The sequence below is a fragment of the Xyrauchen texanus genome, chromosome 8 (assembly GCF_025860055.1).
Source record: "Xyrauchen texanus isolate HMW12.3.18 chromosome 8, RBS_HiC_50CHRs, whole genome shotgun sequence".
NCBI classification, from domain to species: domain Eukaryota; kingdom Metazoa; phylum Chordata; class Actinopteri; order Cypriniformes; family Catostomidae; genus Xyrauchen; species Xyrauchen texanus.
This window is the reverse complement of record NC_068283.1, coordinates 21,981,206-21,995,323: the sequence shown is the minus strand read 5'-3', so window position 1 is coordinate 21,995,323 and position 14,118 is coordinate 21,981,206. Positions and strand designations below refer to the sequence as shown.

The window sequence follows — 14,118 nt, the reverse complement described above, 5'->3', positions numbered from 1 at the left end:
TAGTTCCACTAAAGCCGCATATCACTGTTTTCAGAATTTCATTGGCTATCACGATGCGCCAGTCATTTCCACTCTTCAATGTAATTGGTTTGATCAGTAAACAAAGGAAAGTGGGTATGCCCTTACACTCGACACAGATGGTGGTTGGGTATTGAAGGCTGTGGACAGGACATGGAAGCTCCTATTGGGTCAAATGAGGTGTCAATCGAAAGGCCAGAGTGCGTGCTTCCATTTTGATACCGGATATAGGAAATGTTTACATCTGAACTGAAGTTATTACGGTAATATGTGAAAGATTAGGCACAGCTGCCAGGTGCTTTGAAATGATGCAACAAGAGTCTGTGGATATTTATTGATGTAATACTGTGATTTGGACTAAACATTTTACTTGATTTGATCATTTGGACATTTGACAATGAAACAACACCGCTTTTGTCGGGAAGTTATGGCTCAGTGTACAACTATGAGGCATCATAGGTGAGTTGCCTAAATTTTGTTATTGGTTGTTTATATGTTGGTGGTCTGACAAAGATATAGATTGTACCTGCTGTTGTGATTGTATCTTAAAATGGTTTATATCAATAGAAAATCAAGAAATGTAGCTTTCCAAAGATATGTGGCATGTGTACCAATGTAACACACAGCTGTTTTGTTTATCGCATACTTTTATTTTGTACATTTAAGGGCCCGTCCGCGGGCCTAGATTTCCATGGTGTTAAAGGGAATTCCCTATTGTTTACAATTGTTCTAGTTGCTTCTTAACTTGAACATTGCACAGAAGAATCAGTTATGCAACCAAATATTACTATACAGAATATTGATGTTCCTGACTACAACTTGCTTCAGTTCATTTTTGTGACATGTTTCAGATAAATGCTTGTGAACACAGAGACTGCTGAAAGCGCACCCTTTTTATTTTCTTTATTTTACAAAAGCACAAGGTTTTGTTGTTATTGTGAGTGTACACAAATAAAAGTAGAGCCTTTATAGTCTCTAATGATGTCTTACACTTATCTGTATGCCCCAAAATGACAGAATTGTATGTTGTTTCCGCTGTAATGATGGAAATACCAACAGCATGCGCCAGCGCGTCCGTCGACCCCAGAGGTTTAAATGCTGTTTCAGCTAAAGCAGGCATTTCAATTGTATACTGTATGATATAAATATGATATGTAATATTATATAAAAATAATATAAATGTTTAGATTATATTTTAACTATTGTTTATGCTGCCTCATTATCATCAACAACATCATTATCAACAAAGCTTGTGCTTGCAAATATGTGTTAGGGTTAAAATGCACTTTAAATATGCCCATATTAGAAAATCAATCTATTATAATGATTTCTGAAGGATTATGTGACACTGAAGACTGCAGTAATGATGCTGAAAATTCAGCTTTAATCACAAATTCCATTTTACAATATATTCAAATAGAAAACTGTTCTTTTAAATTGTAAAAATAGTTCAAAATATCACTGTTTTACTGTATTTGTGAATTAAATAAATGCAGCCTTGGTGAGCAGAAGAGACGTCTAAAATGTTTAAATGGTAGTGTAGGTCTAAGTACAGTCTTTATGTAAAGAAAATGTATAGTCAGATTAATTCTTTTAACTTAAATCTTGATTTTGATCATCAAGTCTCCTCACATTCATTCTTTTTGTCATATTCCTCAGTGATAGGGAGAGGGGTCTTTGTCTCAGTTGTGAATCATATCAATATTCGTGATAATTCATGCCTCCTCGCATATGACCTTTCTAACACTAAAACTCTTACATATGTTAAATTATTGTTTTGTATGAATAAGTGATCAGGATGGTTTTCACATCATGTTGTAGCAAAAACTCTAGGCTACAATATCTATTTCTCAAAAGTCTTGAGGACAAATGTTTAGTATATGTTATATGGCCTTATTTCAATGACTTAAAACTAAAAAACATGCATAATCGTTATTTTCTCAAAAATACAAACATGTGAACACATGTTGCTCACACATGCAGTTTGTGCTGCATACAGTGTTATCAGATTTTGGCCTTTAATATGTTTTTAAGCAACTGAAAAAAAGCACAAATATCAAGGCATATCAAAACTTCTCCAGGGCCCAAAACACCCTCAGACCCCAGAGGGTTAATTTGTTTTAACCTGTACCAATCAAAAATGTCTTGAACACTATTATGCCTCAGACTTACAAGGTATGTTTCAACTTTACACTAAATGTTTATATTAAATTTTGTTTGCACAGCAGACTTTCACTGAGCAAGTAAACTTTGTTTTTTTAATGAGCAAGTAAACAGGGTCTTTTGTAGGTGACAAGAGTGGAAGGTGTGTGTGTGACTCATAGTTCTGTATTAATGGAGAAGCAGGATGTAGAACACGAGGATCTGTGACTGAGTGGGGAAACACATACCGCCTCCTTGCATCATCTTGTAGATCTTGCTCTCGATGTGCAGCTGTGGGTGCTTTGTTTTCACACATTCTAGCTTGATGGCTACTTCTTCTCCCACAGAGATGTCTGTGCCTGTACATCAGAAAAGGAGGGAGAGAAAGAGAACAGATGAGAGCTGAAGGTCAATTACATTTTAAATCACCAAACAGAAACAAGATAATGGAGAACAGAGCTGGTAAAAATATTTATTTTCCGATGGATAGCAATATTAATTTGACCAATTTAAAAATAGATTCTTCAATTCCAGACTGGACTCAACTTTTTAACTGTATGAGACAACCCTCAGCTAAGTAAATCACTTTTCATATTTGAAATTTTGTGCTAATCGGCCAATAACTAATTAGCCACTAGCTGGTAAATGTTCAGATTTCACTCACCACCAGTGATTGAGTAGTGTTGTGACGAAGAAGTTTTTTAGCCTTTCACTGCATGTTGAGAGTAAAAGTTTGGTGCGACTCATTCTGTGTGTCTAAAGATGAGATCCATGCAATTGAATTGTTATTGAATAATGTCACTTTAAATATTGTTTGTTATTTACAAACAATTAATTGTAAATCACACAAACTGTAGCATGGATGCGGTAATTAAGCTCTTGTTAATGTGTGCTCAACCGAAACACTTCAGTGACGATCGCTAAAATTAATTTCTAAAAGTATTTTTTGAAATACAGTACTGTTTAAGCATGTGTTCTACAAATACAAAAATATTTAGCAAGTGTAAATTGTAAATAGTGCAAATTATTAATGTACAAATTATTAATGTAAACAATAAACATGTAACAAAATATCCTAAATATATGCAATACAATACATGCAATTTCAAAACATCATATTTATTGATGGAATGCATGGATGTGTATTAAAAAAAAAACTAAAATATGACCAAAATGATGAAAAACTAATGAAATTAAAATCTTTCAATTAATATTTTTGTAATGCAACAAGTTAGAAGGTCCTCTGTATATGTATCAGCATTAGCTGAGAGAGAAGTTCTTTCAACAATCCTCTACAGTCATGGAGGAAAAAAATACAAATCGCCACTGGCTAGTACATTTTTGTTTTTACTCGCCAGACTTTTGATTATATGCAAGGGTAATGCAACTGAAAATGGGGGCCTCTTCAAATACATGACTTCACACAATATTGTACATCATGATATTGCATTTTTAATAATGATACAAGCTGCTGTAACTTAAATTTCATACACATTTAAAAAAAAAAAGGATGAAATCTAATAATAAAAATAAGGGATGTCATGATTATGACATTTGGCAGCTGATTGTCTGTTTTAGGCCTTTCACAAAAATGACATTTAGTAGTCATGCAAACAGTCACTATATGTGCTTCATGCACACAGCAAAGTCATTTATAGCTTGGGTCATATAATAATAGTGTATAGGATTTCCTTTTCAAGCTTCAAAAACTTATGAATGACAATCAAGTATAAAAGCATACATTTAAAAAAATAAAGCAATATTTGAAGTATCAAAATATTTAAATAAAAATAACTCAAATATACATCTCACTTTTTTGTCAGATTTAGTCTTGGTCCATTTTATAGTTTCAGTTTTATTTTTTTTAACCCATCCAACCTATATTGTTTATTATAAGCTATTATACTACATTATAGTAAAATATTTTTGCCTTATATTCTTCACTTTCACAAATTTTTTAAGGCTCTCCGATTATCTCACAAGCCTTAATTATCATGTGACACTCTGAGATTCAGACTCTTGCATTTTATCATCTCAACAGAAATAGCAGGTGTACATCTATTCCTCCATCACTGCGTGTCATTAACACTGTGGGAATGAACCAACAATGACCACGGACATTTGCAATTACCCGGTCGTTTAAGTGAAACTGGTGTGCTTTGTGTTCACTATTAAATTAATATGTTTATACCTACATTTATTACATTTACATTTATGCATTTGGCAGATGCTTTTATGCATTTGGCAGATGCTTTTATCCAAAGCGACTTACAGTGCATTTATTACAGGGACAATCCCCCAGAGCAACCTGGAGTTAAGTGCCTTGCTCAAGGACACAATGTTGGTGGCTGTGGGGATCGAACCAGCAATCTTCTGATTACCAGTTATGTGGTTTAGACCATTACACCACCACCACTCCATACCTCCTTTATATTTTATACGTTTGGCAGAATGCTTGAAAAGGGGTTCATTGGTCTAAAGAGGGCTGCGGGTGACATACCCGGTGTAGTTCCATGAGATGCTCAAGAGTTCAATATAATGAGACACAGCATGCAGGGAAAGGATAAGTCTAGCTTCTTATCGTCTGCTTTTTAATCAGTAAAAGGTCTCACTGTTTCGACACTACACAACACAATCACTGGTGAGCGAAACTTATGTTTACTAGCCAGTGGCTAATAACAGACATATTTTAGTCGATTAGCGCCAAATCTACTCGCATAGGCCTATGCGAGTGATTTACTCGCTATGTAGAGGGCTGCTTTCATATGCATGCAAAAGGAACATTATAACCGAAATATAGGCAGCATCCCTGCCCTAACGGATAACCAACCAAAATGTTTGATGTGTCTGCAGGAAGCTTTGAAGTAGGGATGTGCACGAGTAGTCGAATACTCGAGTATTCATTCTGCAATAATGATTCAAAAAGTAAAAATAATATTAGAATTTTGCAAAGTTTTGCTCTGCTGGCCATATATACAGTGAGATGGATGTTAAATCCTGAACACACAAAATAAAACTGGCAGATATAACAGAATGCACTGGGAGGCGCTGCAGACACAAGTTGATCACATTTGTTGAGCAAACGGTTCTGTCACTCAGTACGTTCAAATGGACACCAAAAAAAAATCGGGTTATTGTGAGAAAGCTGGGTTCCTGTTTAAATGTTCTGGATAAGCAGCATACACTTTACTCTCATATATGTGCAGATCGATAGAAAGCAGCGTCCCCGTAGCAACTATCCCCATGACGCTTCTGTAAACAACAAACATGGCATCCGAGAAAGACTATGCTAGCTGAGGTAAGGGACATTCCATCATTTAAACTGGTGAGTATAAAAGAGTGTATAGTTTATGGAGCACATGGATATGCTTGTTTTTCCTCAACAAAAGCATGACATTAGATACAATATAAACATGATAACTATATGGCGAGTGTTTTGTTTTCACGCATTGCTCGTTTAAATAATTTCCACAAAAAAAAAAAAAAAAAAAAAAAAAAAAACAGGACATAATACAAGCTTGTTATGAATATAATTAGAATCTGGTTTGTATTTTTTTTAATGGTGACGCAAACTTTTACCAAAAATTTTAACAACGTCTCTTTCTCATAAATTACCTTCATTTAAATAGAATATTAAAATTTTAATTTTTTATGAGCTTCAATATTCGAATACCAAATTATTGATGAATGGCCATCCCTATTTTAAAGTTTTGCACCGATCAGGAAATTTGAGGCAGACACCAATCTCTGATTTTTTAACACTAAGATCGCCCAATATATTTATAAAAGTGGTCTTTGCCACACTTTTGCAAGTTATATTGTGCAGTTATATGATTACGCCCCACACAGATAAATTATAGTAACACTTTACAAAAAAGGTTCCATTTGTTAACATTATTTTACAACATTACTATACTTAACATGAACTGATGAACTTAATACAACATATACGATTACATTTTTAAAATCAAAATTTGTATTGGTTAACATTTGTTACTGCACTATGAACCAACAATGAACAACTGTAATTTTATTAACTAATATTACAATTAATAAAGACTGTAAAAATAAATTGTTCATTGTTTGTTCATGATACCTGATGCATTAATTAATGTTAACTTAAGGAACCTATTTATAAAGTTACCAAAATTACATTAATTGTGAACTACTAAGATTTATTTGTTTTGAAACAGTTATGAATAGTTCTGTTGTCAATATCAAAAGGTCATTGTGACATACTGGTAAGCAGTAAAAACAATGAGAGCATCACACAGCAGAGACACCTTCAAAAATAAGAAATATATATCCATTACAGGCTCTAAAACTGCTTCAGTGAGAAATCATTCATATCTATGATTTGTTTACCATCTTTGGTGTTTTGCTGTAACACAAATCACTAATTATTCAGCGAATGCGTGGAAATGCGGTGCCGATATAGTTAAAATGTAATTACTGTGATTACTGGTAATATGACCAACATTAATCTGATTTAAATTGGGATCTTCACAGAATAGTGCTGGTATGACTGACACTGCGAGTGAGCATATTGAAGGGAGGGAAGCTGAAAGTGCTCAAGGAGGCCCAAACAGTCTCTCTCACGCTCTCTCTCTCACGCTCTCTCTCTCACGCTCTCTCTCTCACGCTCTCTCTCTCACGCTCTCTCTCAACACAACGTCTGATTGTCACAACTCACGTTACATCACCTACACTTAGTTTTGTATATGCACGTTTATTTGTTGTTTAATTAGTTTTAATGCCCGTTTGCAGTCTCTTTATCCTCTATGTGCAGCAAGTCAGAATTACAACCATAATGTTTACAGAAAATGGGCAACTTAATATTCATACACGTGTAATTCTTACACAATTGTAAAATAAACCTGCATATTCATCTTAATAACAGCATGTCTGAATTAAGGGTGAATTGGAGGGAACAATTCACCCTCCAGAGGCCACACTGTCATGTTCCAAGGGCTGAGAAAACACTCATTCATTAGAGTAGCAGTGTATGTGTGATTCCCTACGTGCTGCAAAAAAGATCAGCCCTGATTCTAAGCACTATTGGCCGATTTAGATTGGTGCACCCCTACTTTAAAGGAATAGGCTAGTGCACACAAAAACAAAAATTGTCAATGTTTACACTCAAAACGCACACATTTTCTTCCATGGAACACATTGAGATGTTTTCAGGTCACTATTCCATCTCACTTTATGGAAAAAAGATGCACTGAAAGTGAATGGTGACGGAGGCTATAATTCTGCCCAACATCTACTTTTGAGGTTCCAGGAGGAAAGAAAAATAATACAGGTTTGAAACAGCAAGTGGGTAAATTAAAATAATTAAAAGTCGGTTGAGGTGGGTAAATGATTCAAATTTTTCTGTGAACTATTCCTTAAAAATAAAAATGTGTGTTAATATACATCTGTTCACACATACCAAGCTTGAAAACAATAAATCCACTCAACTATCTCTCTCAATTTTACGGTGTCTAAATAATCTTTAGCTTCCAGTGTATGAGTCATTGGGGCATAATTAAATATAATCAAAATATAAAATAAATATGCATGCCCACCATGCAAAACAAATTTCTGCACATCCGACCGTTGACTCACAAACACACAGCTTTCTAGTGTGAGGGAGTGGGCACAATTATCTACTCGTACTGCTATACCACCTCCTATCAGGCCCACCATCTGCCTCAACTCAACATCCTGAGAAAAGGATGCTAAAAAACAATTCACTTTCTACTACTATAACAGAAAACCCAGTTAAAGATAAGGACCACAACAGTAATGTCGTGGTATTTCCAAGGACTAGGAGCAGCGTATGTGGTTTGCCTGAGGGATGTGACTAAAGCAAGACGAAGACATTGGTAAAAATACATCATAAACTCAACCTACCCCCTCTTTAATCAGTCTGGTGACGTACTAGCTGAACCCAGTGCCACCCATCTGGCTAGGGAGCAGCAGGCCAGTTCTACTATAGCAGAATGGTGATACCTCGCCTATACCCTTAGTAATATAAAACAAATAAACTGTTACAATGTTTAAGTTATCTAAGACACCGCAAGACAGAGCGCAACAGAACGGAATGCAGGAGTCTTCACATGAGACGTGATTTTGACTAATTTTAACTTCACACTGTATCTTAAAATACACAACGCTTTTGGCAAGAGGTTAAAAAAAAAGTGAAATGTCATGCAACAAGCAAAGACATTTGTTGAATGTTTATGTAGTGCCAGTGCTTTAAAGGGGATGAATTTAACCCTATAAAGCTGTATCAAAAAATATACACCAATAGGTTTATAAGTTTGAAGAGCCAAACAACCTTTGGCATGCAAATTTCACATGTTTATGGCTCCATTTAGTCGTTATTTGTGAAAAAAAGTGTCATGTAACTTACTGTTTGTATTGAAGCTACTGTGAAGAATCGATCTAAATTGATTACGTGTGGGAGATATTTTTTTATCAAGAGTTGATTATGCGAGCCTTCACCACCTCTCTACTACATGACAACAAATTCTCGGTGTTTTTCGTCACTCACATAGGTAAATTGGACCTCTCAGATCACCTTTAGACAGATGACACAATGCACTTTTTTATGATACAAGCTTTTAGTTATACGTGTTATTCGGTTTAATTTTTTAGGGTTTCAACTTGCTAATAATTTGTGTAAAATTGTTTAGTTGACATGAAATTACAAACAAGACAGCTTTTATTGGTGTGTGAATGTGAGTGTGAATGTGTGTGCGAATGGGTGAATGAGACACAGTTTAAAGCGCTTTGGTAACCTCTAAGGTTAAAAAAGGTGCTATGTAAGTACAGACGATTTACCATATTATATTACAAGCAAGTTCATGACATTAAAAGGAAATTATTTGTATTTTATTTTTTTTTTATAATTTTTTCACCCCACAATGAGGCAATTTGATCTAATATTTAATATATATTAAAAATGTAAGTTTATGTAGCTAATGAATATCCTGGAAATTATCACATTTATTTTGGGACAATATACTTGTCATTTACAATTTTGATAAATGTTTTTAACATTTATCAATAAGTGAAAAGGATAGCATTTGGGGTAAAAAGCCCCCTTGTTGCTGGTGCTAAATGTTTTTTTTTTTTTTTTTAAGTGGGACAAATAGATTTGATATGAATAATGTTCACAGTGGGCTCACTCTGACTCATCCAATCACAAATGGAGATTCATTTGTTTATAGAATACTTCAGATGTAATGAAATGTGATTGAAATGAACAAGAAATTATGCACCTTTTCTGATGTTGCCATCTTGAGTAAACCTGATCTTAATTTGTTTATAAAAAATAAAAATAAAAATTGTCTAAAAAAAAAAAAGGTATTTGCATAAGTTGACAAGTGCACTATAATTTTTCCCCCGGTATGTACAGTTGAAGTCTGAAGTTTACATACACTTAAGTTGAAGTCATTAAAACAAGTCATTTTTTTAACCACTCCACAAATTTTATTTTAGCAAACTATAGTTTGGCAAGGTGTTTAGGACATATACTTTGTGTATGAAAAGTAATTCTTCCAACAATAGTTTAAATACAGATTGTTTAACTTTTAGTTGTCTATCACAATTCCGGTGGACCAGAAGTTTACATACACCAAGTTAACTGTGCCTTTAAGCAGCTTGGGAAACTACAGAAAATTGTCAAGCCTTTAGACAATTAGCCTATGATAGGCTAATTAACTAATTGGAGTCAACTGAGGTGTACCTGTGGATATATTTTAAGGCCTACCTTAAAATTCAGAGCGTCTTTGCTTGATTTCATGGGAAAATCAATAGAAAGCAGCCAAGACCTCAGAAAAAACATTGTGGACATCAACGAGACTGGTTCATCCTTGGGAGCAATTTCCAAACGCCTTATAGGTGCATGCTTTTATAGAGTTTCAAATATATAGGTGCATGCCACACAGAGTTTATTTTCATAAACCGCTTATTATTTGAACTTTAATGAAGGATGCTTTAATAATATCATGACGGGGTGTTTCATTGTGAAACAGTATGTGGTGCAACCATTGTTTTATCTCGATAATCTTGATTTCATAGTCGCTGGAAGCCAAAATCATAATTGAAAATAAAATTTGATTAACCACCCAGCCTTAATCTCTACCGTCACTATTGTACAAGTAACAACAACCTCAAAAGTTTAAGTCTGAGAACATCAGACTTAACTGCATTCACGGGGAAAGAGAAACAGCTACACATCAGATACAATTAATGCATATTACCATAATGAGCAAAGCCCAGAAACCTGGTCCCTGATAAGACTTCTAACAACAAGCAAAGTCCACATATTAAAACAGCCAGTGGACCACGCAAACAAACATAGATCTATTCAGCCATTTTCTTCTCTAAATGATATTACCAAATCTACAATTACTTCAACATTTGCTCACTTTATCAAACACTCAGGTCTAAGGTGAATGGTATGCTTTACATTGGGTAAATGTCTTCTCTTGATCTTTATGCATTTCATGCCTCCATGAAATTGTTGCACTGCAAGTCCTGGTGAATACCTGCAGATTACAGTGAAGATACAGGAGTTATGTTTAGTGGAATTTGATTTGCCTGTGCACATTTACAAGAGAGTATGTCCATTCTTCCCTATACTGACAGCACAGAGAGCATGTTGAGATTCATGCTTTCAATACATCAGTAAACATCACAGGAGCCCATACTTAACTACATGCATGCAATTGCAAAAAATGACAGCACTGATGCCCACGGTGTCCATCTAGTCACTGCATATCCATCACACATTTGACAGCCAGTCAGGTCTTCATCTTAAGTGATTTTGACGTCCATATTCCTTTTTGACTCCAAAAAAGTACTCACTGGCACATTTATCTTGGTTTCTATAAAAGCATGCTCCATTTTTTTTTCTTATATTTCTCATGAAGTGCCTTGAAAAGCAAAACTCTTTGGACTGTTGAACCTTTTTTGACCTATTTACTTAAAACACATTTCACCTCCAATCTGAGTGTGTCAGAGGGCTGAAAGGCAATAATGGTCATTCACAACTAACCCTTTAAGTGATTATTATTTAAAATTCTGTTTAGAGCGACCCTAATGCATGGATTGTGCTCCCTCCCAGGTACCACAAGAGCAGATAAGAACACAGCCATGTGCGCGGAGCAGACTGAGGTGGGAGTGTGCATTTTCATGCTAGAAAGCATCTGATTGGATACAATTAATGCAGTAAGTTGTGAGTCACACATTTTTCAGGGTCTGTTTAGCTGGAAGAGAGAGACTGCAGATTTTAAATGCTTTTTTGACACAAAACTAATTGTGTCAATGTTTAGAGGTACGCTATCATACAGATTAATTTAAAGCCAATGGATATGGAGAGCTAAAAGCAGCAAAACTTTAATTTTGATTTCACAGGATCTGTAAAATAAACTGACCATATGAGATTTATACAGTATGATAAGTCACAAAAACACCATGATATGAAGGTATTAAGGTGCACTGCTTATATTATTAGTAGTTTAATATTCAGTTCTAGCTAAATTTAGACTAAAAAGTAATGCTCCCAACTGCAATTTATTTGTAAAACATTACTTTTGAATTACTACATTAATATATAACATTAATTTTAGCAGAAACAAATGTTTTTGATGCTAAACAGTTCCAACTGAAAAATAAATGATTATTCATTTGCATTTTATCAGTTTTTTCAGTATGGTCTTTTTTTCTGCTACAGTACCACTGTTAATTTCCTGTATGCCTAAAGCGCTCTGTAAACCGTATTCCATAAAACATTATTAAGCACTGTTGCACTACACTTTAGCAAATACATGCAACAGCAGTCGGCCCATCGTAACATTGCATATAAGTGCTTAAAATTGTTTGCTGCTTTGAGTGTGACAGACAGCACATATTGTCAGTCTTTCTATTAACCAAATTAGTAATTACAGATCATGTAAAACTGTATTGTATCTGGTTTAAGGAAGGGGGTCTATAATTTACAATACTATATGCTGTAAATACACGCATATTCTCTTTGCAAATTCTATGGGATGATGCACATGGAGATGGTGCTTCAGGTTTGAAGTGTTTCCTGAAAGTACACTTTGTGACAAACTTCACAAACTGGGCATGATTGTGCCTCGTCTTAAACATAAAAGTATTCCCACACCAAGGACTTCAACTACTATGGTGGGGGAAATTAGGTTCAGGCTCCGACATGTCTGTGTGCTGCGCTTGTGAGACACGTGCCGCCTTTAAAATTGAGTGACAGCTGAACGTAAAATGAGGAAGTTGCAATTCAGAGATTTATTTTATCATGTCGATTGTATATGATGCTGTGTAAATGTGACTGATTTGAATTGGAGAAAAGTTCAGAAAAAAAAACCTGACTTTATATTTATGAAATCCCAGAATGAGCGGTCAACAGTATGAAAACCATCTGGGTAATGAGGGGCGTGGCCGGGCCGTGATGGTGCACGGCCAGCACTGAATCAGCTGATCAGTGGGAGAGCGAGATAAAGGGGAGCCGGAGGCGCCAGTTAGAGAGAGAGAAAGAGATGCACATGGCCAATCTGCATGTGTGTCTGTATCATTGTGTTTTAAGTAGGGATGCACAGATACCACTTTTTCTCTTCCGATCTGGCTCGATACCGTTTTTTGCAACAAATCAATTTAGAATATCTTTACATTATTGTGTGGAACTAATTGGGTGTACTCTTTCATATGTAAAGAAACACAAACCTCTAACTACACATTATTTCAATATAAATGTAAAGCTTATTAAAAAACACTTCATTATTAACTATTATACTGGATAATGTGGCAGCAAAACAAACAGTAATTCCAGTCTTCAAGTCTGCAGTAGAAAAGAACCCAGTGTTTTATTTTTTTGCCTTTTTTTCTTTCTTTTCCCCCCAAAAATATTTCAACTTGGATCTGGTTTTTAAATGATTTAGATCTCCTTGTTCAATTTAGTTGTAAGACATCAGTTCACTTTTCATTCACACAGTTATTTTTTGGAACCCATTCAATTTAAATATTGTTATAAATTGTAAACAAATACTAATGATGACAATAATAATAAATAGTTATTAAAATTATTGACTTTTAATTTTAATACAACAGTAATAGATTTATATTTATGCATTTGGCAGATGCTTTTATCCAAAGCGATTTACAGTGCACTTATCACAGGGACAATCCCCCCTGAGCAACCTGGAGTTAAGTGCCTTACTCAAGGACACAATGGTGGTGGTTGTGGGGATCGAACCAGCAACCTTCTGATTACAAGTTATGCGCTTAGCCCACTACTCCATTAAGTCGTGCACTTTAGCCACGAGTGTGTGTGTGTAAACAGAGCAGAGCCATTCACGGACGAGCTGCGTATACTATATATTTACTTAGCCTTTTGTGATTCACAGAGCTATTGGAATAAAATAGAGAATAAAATACAAGAGTCATATGAACTGCTTTAATGGCGTTTTAATGGTTCTTTTTTGTCATTTTTGGAGCTTGACAGCAACGAACATAACTAACACACCGTATCTAATTCAGATCAGGCTCGTCGGACCGATACAGGATCAGTCTAAATGCTTCAGTATCGGAGCCGGTACAGATCAAGGTATCGGATAAGTGCATTTCTAGTTTTAAGTTGTTTTAAGTTAAATTATATTATTAAAGATTATGTTTATTGTTCAGCCGGTTCCCGCCACCTCCTTGCCCACCTATGACTGTTACAGTTATCAGCTGATTAAGTGCCAGCTGTGCACCATCACAGCCCGGCCACACCCGCCTCCTCGTCACAGTCTATTTTAAAACCGAAGTATACAGTGAAACTGTTACATCCCTATTCCTGGGGAAGCCTTCCATGATGCAATCTTGGAAATCAATAAACCTCTGCTACCCCCCCCCAAGTGCAGGGAGCTGGCACACTCCAGAGCCAGGGCTCTCCAGAAGGAAGGA

The 14,118-nt window shown here is 35.3% G+C and overlaps 1 protein-coding gene and 1 pseudogene across 2 annotated transcripts in view; one reads left to right on the top strand and one right to left on the bottom strand.

The window, feature by feature from the left end:
- The window catches only part of LOC127648118 (monocarboxylate transporter 4-like), a 153,833-nt pseudogene that overhangs the window by 22,348 nt on the left and 117,367 nt on the right, over window positions 1–14,118 (top strand).
- LOC127647191 (casein kinase I) overlaps window positions 1–14,118 on the bottom strand; it is a 41,248-nt gene that overhangs the window by 17,546 nt on the left and 9,584 nt on the right. For both annotated transcript variants that reach the window (XM_052131304.1, XM_052131303.1), the window contains exon 2: window positions 2,409–2,519. In XM_052131304.1, coding sequence (XP_051987264.1) covers window positions 2,409–2,519 — 111 coding nt within the window. The remainder of the gene's footprint in view (window positions 1–2,408; window positions 2,520–14,118) is intronic.